This window comes from Anolis sagrei, chromosome 4 (genome assembly GCF_037176765.1).
Source record: "Anolis sagrei isolate rAnoSag1 chromosome 4, rAnoSag1.mat, whole genome shotgun sequence".
In the NCBI taxonomy this organism is placed as follows: Eukaryota; Metazoa; Chordata; class Lepidosauria; order Squamata; family Dactyloidae; genus Anolis; species Anolis sagrei.
Window position 1 is genome coordinate 103,657,736 of NC_090024.1, and position 17,695 is coordinate 103,675,430.

General features: G+C 35.5%; 1 protein-coding gene across 9 annotated transcripts in view; it reads left to right on the top strand.

Annotated features, from left to right (window-relative positions):
- CTNND2 (catenin delta 2) overlaps positions 1–17,695 on the top strand; it is a 623,732-nt gene that overhangs the window by 430,521 nt on the left and 175,516 nt on the right. For 5 of the 9 annotated variants that reach the window (XM_067467540.1, XM_067467541.1, XM_067467543.1 and 2 more), the window contains one exon: positions 1,838–1,906. The exons of the other annotated variants lie outside the window; for them this stretch is intronic. In XM_067467540.1, coding sequence (XP_067323641.1) covers positions 1,838–1,906 — 69 coding nt within the window. The remainder of the gene's footprint in view (positions 1–1,837; positions 1,907–17,695) is intronic. 9 annotated transcript variants of the gene reach the window in all.

A 17,695-nucleotide genomic window follows, 5' to 3' on the forward strand; every position in this document is an offset into this window, starting at 1 on the left:
AAAGAACTAGCTAAGGTTTTTGTTTCTTTCTCTTCTTTTTAGAATTTATTAGAAATTAGGAGTAGGAGAAGGTGACAAGAAATCTTGCTGCAATATGTGAGAACATAAATGGATATAGGGAGCTTATGGTGCACAAATGTCAGTGTAGAAAAACATGCTTTTGTTAAAAGGTCATGTTACCTTTAAGCAGCACAGATTAGCACAATCTCTCTACAAAATGGGTACAAAACACAAAGGTAAGCTGGCTGAGCCTTCAGGGAATCGGCACTTGTTTGTGGTTCTAGAGCCAAATGCTTTTCATGCAGCTATCTGAGGATTTAAATATTTAGGAGGTGGTTGTGTTCAAACTCAACATTCCATCTTGAGTCCCACAAGGATTTGGACATATTCAGGAAAAAGTCAAGAAAAATGAAGAGTCCCTTGGAACTAAGAACAACAGAATGTTTAAAATCCATTTTCCAAAAGGTTCAAGGTGTTTTGTTGCAATGTAATTTTATGTTAGCCAGTTTGCCAAGAAATTATCTCTTGGTTATGTATCAATGGAATGAAGAGAAAGTATTGTGTTGAATAATAGTTAAAATCAAAGTGAAAACTGATTTTCCAGTGACAAGATTTGGCAACCAGGAATAGCAACCAGGAATAGGACATGAATTTAAAATGGAATTAATATTTATTACAAGCATCCAGGTTCAGCACATCCAAGGAAAACAATGGGGTTTTGATCTGTACAGGCAAGTTGAGGCCTGTAGTTACTACAAAGGAGAGCCTCAAAAATAGTAGAAATATCCCATCTGCTATGGTATGTAATTCCTAGTGAAGGGATATTGAGCTTTTGATGTAAAAGCCAATGGGTGGGATTTGTTCACTTTTCTTTCAAAAAGAAAATGTTCAGAATTATGATTCTTCTGTCTAGATGTCATGCTTCTGTTATCACATGTTTTACATTTAATAGGATATTTTGACTCTGATATGGATAATATCTATTCCTGTCAAAAAAGCAGAAATTAATTGGCTCATCTCTTGGTTTGTGTGGATATTTTGAGCGTACATTTAAGACTTCTTTACATGTATATCAACTTTGCTTTTTCAGTGCAAAACCTGAAATGGCTTTTTTTTTTGTACACATTCTGACGTGTGTTATATGTGTCAGTTTAAATCAATTGTAAATGGTTGTGATCAGTTGTGCCAAGTGTACCAGGTAGTGGACTACTCCATGCTTGCCAGAAACACCTGAGTATATTTTGAAGAACTATTGTTCCCACCACCCTTCAGCAGCATCAATAGGCCTATAGGCTCTACAGTCCTGCTTTAAAAATTTGGATTGTGGTTAGATTTGTTCAGGTTTTTACTCAGTAGTGTGTCTAATAATATTACAGCTGTTACAATATTGTATTTCCTTTCTATGAACATCATAACCCAGATAACAGTCTGATAATAAACAGCATTGATAAAATGACAGATAGATAGATGGACACATAGAGATAAATGGCTAGATAGACAAATAGTCTTTATGATCAAAACATGCTTGCTTGTACTTAATGTAGTTAATCTCACAATTGCCACAACTGAATTTTTTTCTTGTACTTGGAGGACACCTGAAGAACCATGCATATGTATATTTTTGCACCCATAGTAAACTGTCATTGATACAATATTATACCATATCCAGGTTATCAGACAAACTCCGTTACATTATTTGTTATATTCAAAGATGGTTACAACTAATTCTAATTTGCTACTCATGTGTTTGAAGTTCGCATTCTTTTTTCTCTTAATGACTGATTGAACCATGTATATTTGTTTTTCTGCTAACCTCCACAATTCTGTTCCTCTCCAGATCTTTCATGAACCCTTTTTCCTGGATGAAGGTTGCCTCCAATAAGATTTCAAATACGCATTCAAATGTGTATGTACTTGAATGATTGATTCATTTCTAGCACATTATTTAAAAGGGCAGATTATAATACAATCCCACTTGTACAGGGCATTGGATCATGGCTGAGAAATGCATGCAGGCAAACTTTGTTGCTACATTTTTATTGCCCATCTGTTGATTTACTGTACAGAAGGAATCTTTCAAATACTTTAAAACATTATGAAGATATTTCCAAAATCTCAGCCAAGATGCAAAGGGTTGCATGTGGTAACTGGCGTACACACTTGGGGTTTCCAGTCCTCCTTTATCACAGAACCCACCTGCATTCTCCCTTCTATGCCTCTCCTAGATATTTCTCAGGAGAGGCATTATTTGTCCCTTTTTTCATGTATCCAACTGACTTATTTTTGTGTAAACTTACTCAATGAAAGAATGACAATTATCAAACACCATCATGTCAGCTCAGCTTGACAATTCCTAGCTAAATGCTTTCTCAAGCAACATCTGTTTAATGATAATAAGTTCCTTCTTTTAAAAGAACTGACAGCATTTCAACAAGAGCACTGGCTCTGTTTCACAATGTGGAATAGAGCCTTAGAGCAAGCTTTCCCAGTAAGGTACTCCTTTAGATACTTTAAAATGTGGATATCACAAATTGAGCATTTGGCAATTAAGGTAACTTTCCTCTTTAATTAACATCATCATTTGGCACTATATGGAGCACTGATTTTTTTTAAAAAATGTGAATGCTTACAAATAACCACAAGTCCTTGATGTTTTTCACAGCTGCATATGTCGTGTTTTATATATCTGTGTCATTTATCATGTTAAATTTAAATATATGTGATATTGAGGAAGCTTTTTAAAAACAATCTTATATTTTGGGCACTATTATTTACTTATTCTGTAATATTAATGAACGTGATACCTTACAGGATTAAAACAAAGCTATAGTATGAAGTTGAAGGACTCTCTAAGGCAGTGGAGGAAAGAAACTACAAAGTAAATGTGCATACTTTCTTAAAAATTATTTCTGTACTTACAATGTTAGTTGATTAACATCAACTATCAGAAACTTCATAATGGCTTCTTGGTAGAGTGTAGTCTATGACACATTGAGCTATTGACAAGATTAGGTAACATAAATCCATCCAGATGACTAAAAAATAAATCTTGGGATGAAATAGCAATTAAGAGAAAGTGTTTTGAGAGAGCAACTCAAAGAGGAGACCCCTGATTGAACCAACACTGTTGTGTGCACCAAGGGTTAAAGTTCCTCATGCAACAGTCCTGAACTGGCACCTTCCCCATTACCACAGGATAAAGTCAGTGTTGATTCCACACTGGAATCCACTGGAAAAGATGGTGAGATGACAGAGTTTGAGCAATCACTCTCACTTTTTCAGACCAGATAACAAGATAAAAAATAATGGCAGCTCATTTTCAAACTTTTGCAAAAACATAACATTTACTGCAGAATCATGCCCCCTGTCCTCAGTCCAGGTTCATCATAACAGTGTGTCATGACTGGCTCTCTTTCTGTGTCGGCTTTCCCAAATACATGATGTTTGCATTACTGTTAACATGAAAGTACAAAGAGGAATTCTGAATCTTGTCCTTTTTTTGCTGCTCAAGCTCATTTAAGATTTTGCTTTTGAGATCTTCAAATTTTAAAAAAAAGATCATTGAATTGGTTTATATTACCCAAAATAGAATTTGCTTTGCTTTCAACCTGTCTTACAGTTTATAGTTCAGACAAGAATAACTTGTCACGATTGACAAAATGTTCCATGTCCTCATTTCAAAAACAAAATAACCAGTGATTGCTTAGTTCTGTTGGATTGAAGAACAAATTAATATGACATGCTACAGCAGAGAGACAGCTGATGGAGAGAGACAGGAAGTTTATTTATGATAACTCATATTCATGTATGACATCTGACTAAGATAGAAACCTCCTGTTAAATTTTCAGTTGTCACCAACCCAGGTTATAATGTGGTAAAGTGAGCAGCGAAATTTATTTTAAGAAACCTGCTTAAAATCAAGTTTTCATTTTAACTTCAATTGATAGTTGAGTGTTATCTTGAACTCAAATATGCTGTATATTTGTAAAAAAAATGCTTTTTCAGGAAGCATCAATTGCTCAACTACCAAGACATTTTGCTTCCTGAGTGAAGGGCCAGCTTGTTTTCTCAACTGCTTTGTGCAGAAGCTGGTTAGATGGATAGTTGAAAATTATTTTAAAAATAGTCTGAGAGAACAGCAGATCACTTTATTGGGAATAGCCAGATTTTTTTGTATATATAGATGTGTCATCCTATAAAAGGGAACAATAGAAAGGGGGGCAGCAGGTAGGGCTTGCCAATGCTATCCCCCAGTTGACCATTCTAGCCCCTGCCCTTATTTTGGTGGAATCATTGCCCTTAACTGGAGAACCTAGCCTCTTCATGTGTAGATTGCAGTTTACAAAACTACATTACAAAATAGTCCTGAAAAGGTGGCATGTTTTGTGCAAGAGGTGAGGGAAAATTATAACACAGAAGACAAAATTTGAATCATATGCCTCAATCAATCTCACATTTTTCCTGGTTGTGTTGTCCAACGGTATCCACTTGAGAAAGGATTGTCCTTGTCAGTGCATCACTGGAAAAAACTAAGTTGTCAAATTCAGTTTTTTATTACTCAATTGGAGTGATTCTCATCTTTGTTTGAATATGAGCCAAGTAGTTTAATTGTCTGGAACAAAATTAATAATGCTTAACTCGAAGAAAGCACTGGATTTTCTTTAAAATATGTATATCATAGCCTTTGTTTCTTTAATATTTTGTTCACCTTTTAGTAAATATATTTACTTGCGTGGCTAAAAGCTACTATTACTGGCAATTGATTATATTATTAAGGTGATAAATAGTGGTAAAAACAACCAAAAAAAATTAATGACAGTTGCTGCAGTGGTAAGCTTCACTTAGGTAGTATTTAACCTGAACTTTTCAGATAATCCCCAATTAGCCTGATTAATTGACCTCATCAAGAGGCCAGAAACTATTCACAAAAACAAACTATTTGTACTTTGCTCTCATTTCAATATCATTTCCTGTAAAAGTGTTCTATGTATGTAGTGTATTATATTTCTGAGATTTTGCGCACATTTCAGATGCCCATGTCATCCTGGAAATTAGCATACCAATTTATTGTGGTTACAGGTCCTTAGTCGTTCTCCATCTTAACCTTTGTATGATACTTTTGAATTTTACTCTACCATACCTACATATCATGAAGTTACAGGATTGGTGATTTCCAAATTTTGCAAATGTTTCATGTTTGTTTAATAATAGTCAAAGGTGATATGCCATATTTCACAGCATCATAAACACCCTTTCCCCCACTTGGTGAACGAAAAAAGAGGGGTGTAACTATTATGCAATTAAATATAGTATTCGCTGTTGAGATCATTGTTACTTTTAAAAAAACTTTGTTGCCAGCTTGGAACATATTAGTGATTATTTGCTCTGGATAGGGATTTTTGTTTTTTTGTTTTTAATGCGTGTTTTGTAGGAACTACAGGAGGGCATAATCTTGTCTAATATAACTGATATGGGCACCATTTGATGCAACTTTCTCCATTGTCTTCATGGCACTGGTTTATGCAAGCAGATGTTCTCCAGTTGGTTTGAATTATAGTTACCATAATTTCTGGTCATTGTCCATGCTAGCCAAGGCTAATAGAAGGTATCACTTAAAACATTTGGAAGGTACAATGTTGCCTACTGCATGAAGGTAATACTTGCCATTTTGTGGATTGCTTAAAGTAGTCTTTAATGCTTCTAATTTGGATGTCAGACAGTTTTTTGTTTCATCAAACACTTTCTAAGAAGATATGAGCAGGATTTTTCCAGCTTTTCCATACATTAATTCTTCCAAATATGAATTGCTTGCACATTATTACATGGGACATAGTTGTTTGGATCATGTTTTTAATTATTTTTTTCTTATAAAATATAAGCTGAATATAAAGTCAGTTAGATGTTCTGTCTTTAGCTTCATCGTTGTTTTGTGAGAGTTTGGAGACCCATCAGATAAGCAGTCTGTATCTTCTTAATATATGGTTTTCCAATTGCTTGATTTTTTAAAAGAAGTATACATGTTGATTTTTTTTAAAAAAAATCAACCCACTTTGAGTAGTATTGGAAATAATTTTAAGTAGTAAATATTCAGTATTACCTGATCTTTGGTCCTTTGAAATCATTTGAAGAGGCTATTTTTGAAGCTCAGCTATAGTCACCAAGGTTGCAACTGAGTGGAGAAGAGGGAGTGTTGTACAGATGGTGATGGTTGTTAATTATCTTGCATGTGAAGGATAAAATGTATTAAAACTGTGGTGTCCTCACACTGTGTTAAGGGAACAAGAGAGCAAATATCTGACTATAAATATAGATCTTTCACTTGAGAGATAAATGCCTGAGTGGGTTGCTATCAACAGTCTTTATAGCTCTTGGGTTATCTGAGCTATTTTCATAAATAATAGATACCACTGTGTGTTACCTTTTTCAGTGGAATATTTTCAAAACATGCAGGGATCACAGTTATTCCTGTAGACAAGGGCCACCTTTTGATTTTAAACTTCTGGCTCACCATTAAAATATTATGACAATATAATTGAAAGAATCTCTGTTGATTGATGAAAATTCAACAAGATAAGTATGCTATTTTCCCTATCAACTAATATAGTTCAGAAATTGAAAGAGCTTCACTTGTCATTTATTCATTTTAGTCTAAAATGGATTCAAATATTGATTTGGAAAGAGGCTCTTAATTTCAAGATAAAGATTTAATTTAGGTTATTTGTCTCAAGCATTCTAAATCATAATAAAGGATTATCTACTGCAGAGGTCCTCAAATGTTTAAGTGGGGGGGGGGCAGTTCACAGTTCCTCAGACTTTGGGGGGGGACTATAGTTTGGAAAATATGAACTGATTCCCATACACACTACACATATCTCTAATGCAACCCCCCCCCCAAAAAAAACAATGAAAGACAAAACAATATTTTAAATGAACTATTTTCACCAACAGTTTAGGGCAGGGGCCAGGTAAATGACCTTGGAGGGGTGCATATGGCCCATGGGCCTTAGTTTGAGGACCCTTGATCTACTGCACAGGGACCATGAGTCAATTTTCCCCTGGCCCTCAGTAGCTATTGTGCTCATTGTTGCTTACTTTGGGCATACAAGAAGACTGCCTAGTGAGTTTTCTTTTTTCTTACAAAATATTATTCTGAGAAATACCACCTCAGAGAAATCCTTGCCTAAGGGAGGCAAGGATTTAATGAAGAAATTAATGGGGTTGTAATAAGTCAACAGGTGATTTGAAAGAACATACACACAATGTTCTTTCACTTGGAGGATCACTAACATGCAAATTGTAAGTAAGTATTACAGTTTGTATTCCTAACTCTGCTTCTAGGATGATGTGAAGCTCCTAGGATGAAGTTGTTCCTGCACTGTTTGAAGAGGGTGATATAAATTAACTGTTGAAACGCACCTACTTGAAAAGAAGTGATGTCACTCCTCCATCTTAATTTTATGTTTCTCAGAGATGCTTGTAATATTACATATCAGTTCAAATGTCAAGACTTAGAAATTAAATCCACAGGAACAATCCATCTCTGCAGGATATGTGATAACTTCTAGGTTCCCTGCATAGTTTTCATTGTTCAGTAATTTCTTGAGATGATTATAGTTGTATCAGTGGCTGTATACAATAATTTAGAGTGATGTTGGTCATCCCTAAATATGAAGAAGACAAGAAATTAATGTGTGCTCCCTATTCCAAGTACTTCTTGGTGAAATGAAGTGGAACACTTGCATTGCCTAACATCATTAATAGATGATTCCGATATTGCATCCCTAACATGATTTGATTACATTTTTGATCTGAGGATAGACAGTATTACAAAGAACTATGGACAATCCCAGTCCTTACTGGCTTACCACATTTTTCCTGAAAGTCTTAGATCTTCTGCCTTGTTACATCCTGTTGCATTGCTGCTGTTCCCAACAGTCTCATTCTTCCCCTTCTGTCATCCGAAATTGGACCAGGCTTTGGCAACAGTCCTTGTTTCATGTCTTGATTAGAATGTAATATCCACTTGGGGCCTATTACCAGAACACCTGCCAGAGGTTTACAAAAGTATTGTGTAGTGCTATTTAAAGCATGTACTTGCCACTGATGAGCTGACTTCTCATTTAATTCTCCCTAGAGATCACAAAAGCCATAGTGGAATTCCATTGGCAATATTTTTGTTTAAATCAAATTGTAGCTGACACAGAAAGACAATACCTAGAGGTAAAAGGACAAAGCTGATAGTGAATTGTCAGTCTTGGCAATAAGTAATAACTTTGAACACTTGATTGTTTTAATTGTCTAAGGTATTGTGTATTTTGTAAAATGCAAAGATAATATAAAATAATTTTTATTCTGCTCAAGAATGATCACTGAGTCAATGTAATGCTAGTTATCTTTATAGAAATACAGCTTCCTTTCAAAGGTTACCAGTAAATCATACTTGATTTACTATCTGAAACTGCTCTCTGTTGTATGATATAGGCAAGTATAGGATTTACACATGCAAACTTTATAAATTATTGAAAGCTACTTAGACTGCAGTCTCATGGACATATAAGTTCCACAGAATGCAGTAGTATTTATTTCTGAATAAATATTTAGAAAAATTGACTGTTTTTTACACTGACAGTGTAATTTTGGACATGTTTGTACAGATCTAAGGCACACTGGATTTAAAGGGAATTACCTCTGGTAAAATGCTTTGCATTTAAGCCATAGATCTCCTATTGGATCTAATTGACTTAAATATTATTTCGATATTGAGGATTCAATTGGTATTTTGTGGAAATGAATGTAAGAAAACCTAGCTTATTGTTACTGCCTAAGACAATTTTGAAAAGGTTGGTTTGGCATTGGAAATTAGTAAGACATGTAACTTTCCAACTATCACATGGTTTGCATAATTAGCAGACTATTTGAATAATATTAAAATGATAAAGCTTGGATTTGGGGAACTGGAATATAGCAACCCTATTTTGCAGAAAAGCAGAAATAAAGTGTGCAATTAAAGTAGCTTGTCTAAGAGCCAGCATCACATAACAAAAAGGCTCACATGATAACCTTGTCCAATATTACTATCATTACCATTGTCATTTATGTAGTGCTATCAATGTACATGGGGCTTTTCAAGCAAAACAACCAAAAACAGTAAGCCCCACCAAATGCAACCATCATTGGGAGAACATGGGATATAGATAAACATACCTTTGGATATATGTTCTCCTTTAAAGTCTCTCTACTAGTTTCCTCATGTACATCCTAATTTTAAGAATGAGAACTCTATTAATCTGAAAATAACTAGAGAATTACAAACAAGCATACCAGTATGTGGAGTGCAAAGAAAACAGATCAACAGAGAAGATATTGCCTAAAAAATACCTAAAAGTACCTAAAAACTGATATGCCAAGACACCTAAGAATCGCTTTTACCAGGCAAGATTTGAACAAATGGAGTCCATGGAGAGACATGGTAGATTCAATCATATCCCACATGAAGAAAGACTCTGTATCTGTGGTGCCCCCGAAGTTGAAAATCTGAACCACACTTTACATCACTGCAATTTATATGAAAAAAGAAAGGAAACAATACTTATGGCCTTTTATATGCAATAAAACAAGCTGGGATACAGCGGCCAAAACCTCATTTTTGTTGGCCAGTTGCAAACCCATTCTGACAACAAAAGTTGTTCTTTATTTGTTTAAAGCTGTTAAAAGGAGATCAAAGTACATTGATTAAATTGGGGTGCAGTGTAGGGGAGACGAGGTCAGTTGATGTATATATCTTCAGGTAAGCTACATTGGTTTCAAGCTAACAAACACCTGTATATTTGTATTTTATTTTAAGAGGACTAGATGTATGTTGTATGTTGTGTTTGTACTGTCTGTTTTAATAAGGCCAACTGGCTAATCAATAAAAATTGTTATTGTGGTGCCTAAAAGATATTCGCATTTGACATTTCAATTTTTTTATCCTTTGCGAAGAAGGTTTTTCAGGAAAAAAGTGTGATGGCAATGCCTGAAATCTAGTATGTTATTATAAATGTATTTTGAAAACAACCAATTTTTCCAGCATATACAGAAGGTATGCATTGTATCTCTTCTTCATCACGACCCCCACCAAAAGGATGAAATTGTAATTTTCCTTTCACCATCATAGAACTACTAGAAATGAAGAAAAACAGAAAAATTTAGCACAGTCATTTTCTCTTCTGAGAGCACCAAGTATTAAGTTCTTTGGGCAAATGTCTATTTTTAAAGTAAAGTTTTGTGATGGTTCAATAACTGCTTATCTTGAATTATGCAACACTGGTATTTCAACAGAAAGGTCCACCTGACAGTTGCCAGATAGTAAGGTTTAAGGCTGTAATCACCTACTTGAAAGTTTAATTCAATTGAAAAGGAAATGGTTTTAAATTAGAAATATATTCTAAGCAATTTAGTTATTTATTAAATACACATGCTTAGAATGTTTATTTTCCTCTCTGCAAAATCCACATATACATAAACAAAAACATAGATAACACATTAAAGATGGCAACTTTAGGGATCCCAATATTCAACTGAATTAGCATTTACTGTTTATAATTACATGTATTCATACGGGAATATAGTTCTGCATTTTATACAAGGTGATCAAATCCAGTTGTCTGGGCCTACTTTAAACTCCTACGCTGAATTGGAAAGTGGGGATATATATGTCCTTTTTTGTCTGTTTTTTCTGTTATATATATTGCCTCTCTTGTCAGGTATTAGTATTCACATGTAATAATAAAATCATCCATATTGGCTTTACCCTATCAAAAGCTTTTCTTCATAGCGTGAGACTTTCTGTAGTCTATCAATTTCTTTATTACTCTCTAAGTTTTCCGAGGAGTTGAAAATAAACCCCTACAAATACAGTTCAGTTCATTGCCTTTAAAAGTTAGAGTAATCTTCTGACAAATGGAAGCACGTAGTCAAGCTGTGTTTTGAGTCAGAGATAAAAACTAATATTTTCACAGAATGAGTACTAAAATCCGTTCACCATCTCCTATACACAAAGATTATGTTGGCATATCTTTTTTCTTTGTTGCTCTCAGCAAGGGTGAAGCGTTCTGTATGTCATGTTAACCTAAAGTATATGACAATTTTAAAAGACGAAATAACAAATATAGGACAACTCAGTAATTCAGCCTGTTAACATAATGCATGAAAACGGTATGTGTTCTAACTTCTGTTGGACCAACAAATCCTTCTTGTTAGCTGTCAGTGATCCAAAGAATTCTAATCCGAATTTCTGCAGATTATGAACGATGCTGGTGACAGCTGAGAAACAAAAGATGTAGGGTGGTTCTCCACAGATACCATAGTGGAGTTTGGAGATGACTCATGGGCTGGGTGTCAACAAAGCATACACCCCCTATTCACACTGTAGCACGCATTATGCCCAAAACAGCCTTTTTTTTTAAGTCACTAGAAAATCCAGAACAAGCCAGATAATGTGCAGCAGTCAACCAGAGTATAACCTATGTAGGACTTGAAACCAGTGTGATTCCAAGTGGACATGGATAGGTGTGTGACCAGTTCAAGGCTGGCCACTATCCTAGCCTTGAACCAGTTCCTTGGCTGTTGCTGCACAGTGAAAATGGTTTGTTTTAATCTGCTTCCAAAAAAAATATAGTATCTGTATAGAACCACTTTATATTTTGTTGTTTTACTTTCAGTACATGTTTCAATTTAATTCCATTTACTCTTTTAATTACTTTTTATCTATATTGTATTTCCAAAATGTGTAAGTTTCATTGAAAGTGAGATGGATATACATTCAGCCGACCTTCAGTTGAACAGAAATTGTGGTTCTATTGAACAGAATGAGAGCAAACCCTGTATGTTCTGATTCAGGCCCAGGTTACCTGGAGGGCCATTATCTCCACATATGTGCCCATCTGTGTATTAAGGTCTTCTAAGAAGGCCCTTCTCACTCTCCCACCATGGTGGGAACATGAAAAGGGGCCTTCTCAGTGGCTACTCCCAGGCCCTGGGACCCTTTTCCTAGAGAGATTAAACTGGTGCCCTCTTTGCTATTATTTTCTAGGTAGATAAAGAGCTTTTTGTTTCAATAAACTTTTGGAAGGTGATAGCTTGGTGGAAAGGGTCTTTTATGTACTGTGTTGTTTATATTTGTTATACTTTTTAATGGTCTGTTCAGTTGTTTTAATGGTATTGATATAATGATTTTGGTAATACAAGGAGTTGGGCAAAGGGTTCAAACAACATGTGGACAAATTACTTGAACTCCTTGTCCACCTCCCTATATTATTTTCAGATAAGTGTGTCTACTACCTACCTTACAGATAAATGTGCTGTTTTGTCTGTAAATCAATTATTTAATTTAAAAATGTATGTCATATGGTTAAGAGAATCAACTTATGTCTATGGATATTTGATTAGAATGTTATAGTATTTCTTGCATATAGGCTCAATTGCTTTTCAGACCTAAAATCATCTGCATTGCTAAAACTTGAACAGAATAGGGAAATACCGTTAATCTGAAAGTCAGCTTGATATACTTATTTATTATTTAAAACTTTTATATCCCGATCTTCTCTACCTCTGTAGAGGGACTCAGACTGGTTAAAGTGTTGTAATGGAACCTGAAAAATGCAATTACCCTATCCCTTTTCTAGCTTATCTTGACCAGACTCACTTAATTGATTTGAGGCACATCTCAAAGCCAAATCCAGCCCGTCATGTCAATTTTTGTGGCTCTCAAAGATGCTGGACTATAACTCTTGTATTACTTATCATTAGACATTAATGATTGGCACTGATTGAAGTTGTGATACAGTAACATCTGGAAGGCTGTAATTTGTTCTGTTTAGTCAGGATACCAGGGTTTGAATGTAGATACAACGCTTGTGGATATGATGTCTTAAAGTGTTCTTTAACCTTTCCCAACTTCAGCACCACAGATTCTGTCCCATTATCCCCTGTCTGCATGGCAAATAATAAAAGGATGATGGGAGTTGCCATTCAATAACTTCATGTAGACCCACATTGGGTATAAACTAAAGAACACGGACGGCTATGTAAAAAAATTACAGTTGGTACTTTGTATCCATAAAGGGAACCCCCGGTGGCGCAATGGGTTAAAGCTTTGTGCCGGCAGGACTGCTGACCAAAAGGTCGTCAGTTCAAATCCAGAGAGCAGGTTGACCTCTCATCTGTCAGCTCCAGCTTATCGTGTGGGGACATGAGAGAAGCCTCCCATAGAATAGTAAAACATCTGGGGGTCCCCTGAGCAACATTCTTGCAAATGGCTAATTCTGTCACACCAGAAGCAACTTGCAGTTTCTCAAGTCGCTCCTAACATTTTTTAAAAAATCCACAAATTCTCCATCCACTAATTCAGCGACCCTTTGAAGGCAATCATATGACTGGTATGACCTTCAATGAAAATGGTTTGACACCCCAGTGTGAGGGAATAGTAAGAAGGAGAGGAGTCAGACATATGCAATGTAGGAAGAGGAAAAACATTGTAAATAACCAGTTTCACTTCTGTTGTTAAACATTAAACTGAATACTTTGCACATGATTGACATATTTTGGCTGCTCAGTGTTAGAAGAGTCACATTCTCTTGACCCTTGAGAACTGGGGTGTTTTCCAAAAATGTAGCTCCTTAATGCTTCTACTTGTCCATATTTTTGTTTCAACTTTACAAGTGCTATTGCTGCTTTTGTCCTTCTTTTCCCTCTTTTAAAGATAGAATTACTTTAGAGGAGGGGTCCTCAAACTTTTTAAACAGAGGGCCAGGTCACAGACCCTCAAACTGTTGGAGGGCCGGATTATAATTTGAAAAGAACATGAATGAATTCCTAAGCACACTGCACATATCTTATTTCTAATGCAAAAAAACAAAAAACAATACAATACTTAAAATGAAGAACAATTTTAACAAATATAAACTTATTAGTATTTCAATGGGAAGTGTGGGCCTGCTTTTGGCTGATGAGATAGGATTGTTGTTGTTGTTGTTGTTGTTGTGTGCTTTCAAGTCGTTTCAGACTTAGATTGACCCTGAGTAAGGGCCGGGTAAATGACCTTGGAGGGCCGTATCCGGCCCCCGGGCCTTAGTTTGAGGACCCCTGCTTTAGAGACAGTCCCTGGGTTATGAACAACATAGGTTCTGTAGGTTTGTTCTTAAGTTGAGTTTGTATGTAAATCAAAACAGGTACATTTTACGTGTAACTCCAACAAAAACATTTTTTTAGTTTTGGATAGCATAGGAAAGGACTAACACCCCTGTGACATTTGTTTTTCTGTCTGTGCCCCACTTCAGAAGATTTCACTTCACTTTCTGTTCTTAGTTATCAGCACCTCTGGGAAGAGAGGATTTTCTCATTTCCCCTCCCAAAAATAGGGAGTGGTTGATGCACCATGTCACCTTCAAAGAGTTTAATACAATAAATTCATAGCTTTCAGGTATAATAAGCCTTTATGGGCATAATAAACTTTTCCCCTTGAAAGCACAAAACTATGAAGATTTTGTACTTTCAAGTGGATTGCAGTTTTGTGACTCAGGGAAGATCATGATTTTTGAAAAGGCATAGTAGCTGATTTTCATCCTTGTGTAATTCCTTGTTATTATCTCTTTCCTGGTGTATTTATCTTTAGTATTACTGTTGCTCAAATAAGAACACTGTGCATGATCATATATCAAGTACTTTAGCTGGAGTAGAAAATGGGTAATCAAGTGCTAGCCTTCAGTAGGTTGGTCCAGAACATGCCGTTCCTGCGATATACTGTCTGTTTTATTGCTATCAAAACCTTGTATGGTTCATATAATTGTAAGCCTTTGTTGATAAAAGCTTCACTTACCTAGAGGTCTAAGCGTTAGCATGACTTTCACGTCATATTCTTCCATTAAGTAGACATGCTTCAAGGTAAAAATGGTAATCATTCTTTTAAAAATCTTATTAGTACAAATCCTACATGATCTTGGAAAATAGAAAGGTAAGCTCTATTTAGTATTTTGATGGAAGGCTTCCAAAAATACCAGGTGATGTAAGCTATATTTGAAAGGCAGAACTAGCAAAACTTCCTCTGAGTATTCCTTGCCTGAGAAAACCTTATGAAATTCAGGGGGTCCTTATAAGTTATTGACAACAAGAAAAAAAAACATTGTTTTATTAGAATTTCTGTCAGCATTGATTTACCAAGTTTGCGTTCATTCATTGGGTTCTGACCTGTATTTACTATTAGTATAATATGTGTATACTATGCTATATACTGTTCTATGTACAAGGAAAATGGGAGGAGAACTAAGATCAGCACCTTCAAGACTAATGTGGTCATTTTAAAGAAAAACAAGACAGAATTGGGGAAAAACAAAGCTATTAGTTAGTGCAGTGATTATGCTTTCTTTCTCCCTTTTTCATTGGGATGGATGCAATCACAAGCCTCTCATAGTGATTCTGTTAATATAGCATCACAATCCTGTGTTGCATTGAACAATATGATAGCATAACAACATAAGTAAGACAATATTGGAAATTGACAAAAGGGCATTGTTGAAAATGTGAGAAGATGCATCCCATCTAATGTATATCTAGCGTGTATCTGAGGTCATCCTCAAAATAGTTAAGATGTTAATATTCACTCAGAGTTCTGTATAAAATATTGCATAGTTTAAATTCAGTGCTGTCAGTGTAAAGCAGTATTTATATAAATACAATAATTATGGCAGCAACATGAAATATTAAATGGAAAAATTGAAATGATTGTATAAATCACTGTTCAGTGAAAAGCTTGAAGTTCATGTGTGGATCCTAAATAATGCAAGACAGAATACTTTCTCCCAGCACAGAACAGAAAATTGTATGAATTTGGATCTTTCAGACTTCTTTCAAAAGATAATATGCTGAAAAGAATCTAAGAATATTGTATGCCCAGCACTAGGAGTATAGTGAATAAAGATGTTATTTTCATTGTCATGCTGTGTTTTGCTTGGTAGTCTGAGCAGAGCTTTGAATGCAGGGGATTCGAGTATATAGGCCAGCTGTTTACAGCTCAGTTGGATTAAAAGCAATCTTGCTAGCAAACCAATAGCTTAAATGACACATATCTAGCCTCTGTTGTCTCTGCAAAATAAATGTTATGAATTTGAATGTAAATGTTCCATAGTGGTATAAACTTTAATAGCTCCAAAAAGATAAATGGAGAGTATATGATTGAAAGCAATCATTTTGTGGATATGCACCATAATTGCATAGTAGAACTTCACTTCATGCATCTGACTTAGGGCATATCTACACTGATCACTTAACATGGATTGGAGGCATTATGAAAATGTGGTATTTAAATTATGCTCAGCATGAACACCCACACAGGAATGTGCATTAGAGACCTTTAACCAAAATCATAGAATATTCCGAAGTCAGGCCCACAATGCTCAGGAATGGTGCTCTGGCAATCCACACATGCACATTGTGGCAGCAGGAGTTGGGGAAAAATGAATCCACCATGGCTATGAAGCTGCAAGTACTATGGATTGTCAATCCGTGTTGGAGCCGACCTCTTTGATGCATTTCAGAGATTAATGTGTAATCAGGTGCACGTCTGTTTCACTTCCACCTCAGCTGCTTTTGCCACACTTTTCTTGGTCAGTGTATATGTGCCCATAGTCAATGAAGTTGTCTACATGTACAAAAAGAACTGGACTCACATTGAGTCCAGCACTGGTTCTCTAGATGATGATGATAATAATAGTAATCATCATCTTTATTTATACCCCGCCACCATCTCCCCGAAGGGGACCTGGGGTGGTTCACATGAGGCCAAGCCCAAAAATACGATACATTAAAATAAAATACAAAACAACAGAAAAAATTACAACAGAACAAAATACATAAAATCACAAAATAAAATAAACAATGCATTTACGTGTGGTGGCTTCTTACCTATGGAATGCCTTGCCACTGGGGACACGAGCTTTCTGAGATTTACTATCCTTTCGTAGAGCTTGTAAAACTTATTTATTTAGGCTGGCATTTTAACCTTGCTAATCGAATTTTTCCTTGATTTTAAAGCTATGTATTACATGTGTATACTGTGAACCGCTCCGAGTCTTCGGGGAGTGGTGGTATATAAAATTGATTAATAATTTTTTTTAAAAAAATAACATAATAAAAGTCAAACAAACATGGCACTTTTGGTGAGTGTCCCAGGTTTTCTGTTTTTAGATTGACTTTCCTCTGCTTTAGGAGAAATAGGGGATGCTCCAGAGTTTGTAGGAAACTCCATAGTATTCTGGGACTTTGCAGCCTCAGAATAGTTGGATGAGGTCCATCCCTGATGTCTACAGTTGCCAACCGTATAGTCCTGATACATTTTGGTAGCAATTTAGAAAAAGAAAGGACTAAGGAGACACACTTTCTCCCTTCCTGGTGTGCAGAAGTATATATTTTTTCTTATTTTGAACCAATCGGGTGAGGGGACCATAATTCTATTTTTGTTCCAAAGGAAAGTTAAGTTTCAAAAATCCAATAACTTCAGCCTCTAATTAACTACAATAGAAAATTTTAAACTGTATAGAACCTCTCTCTCCCTCTTTTTTTTTTTTTTTTTGCCCTTGCCATCGTAAGATCTCTGCAGTGAGATTCACAAAGACTGATGAGAAAAGCATAATTGCTTACAAAAAGGAATTTAATTTAAAT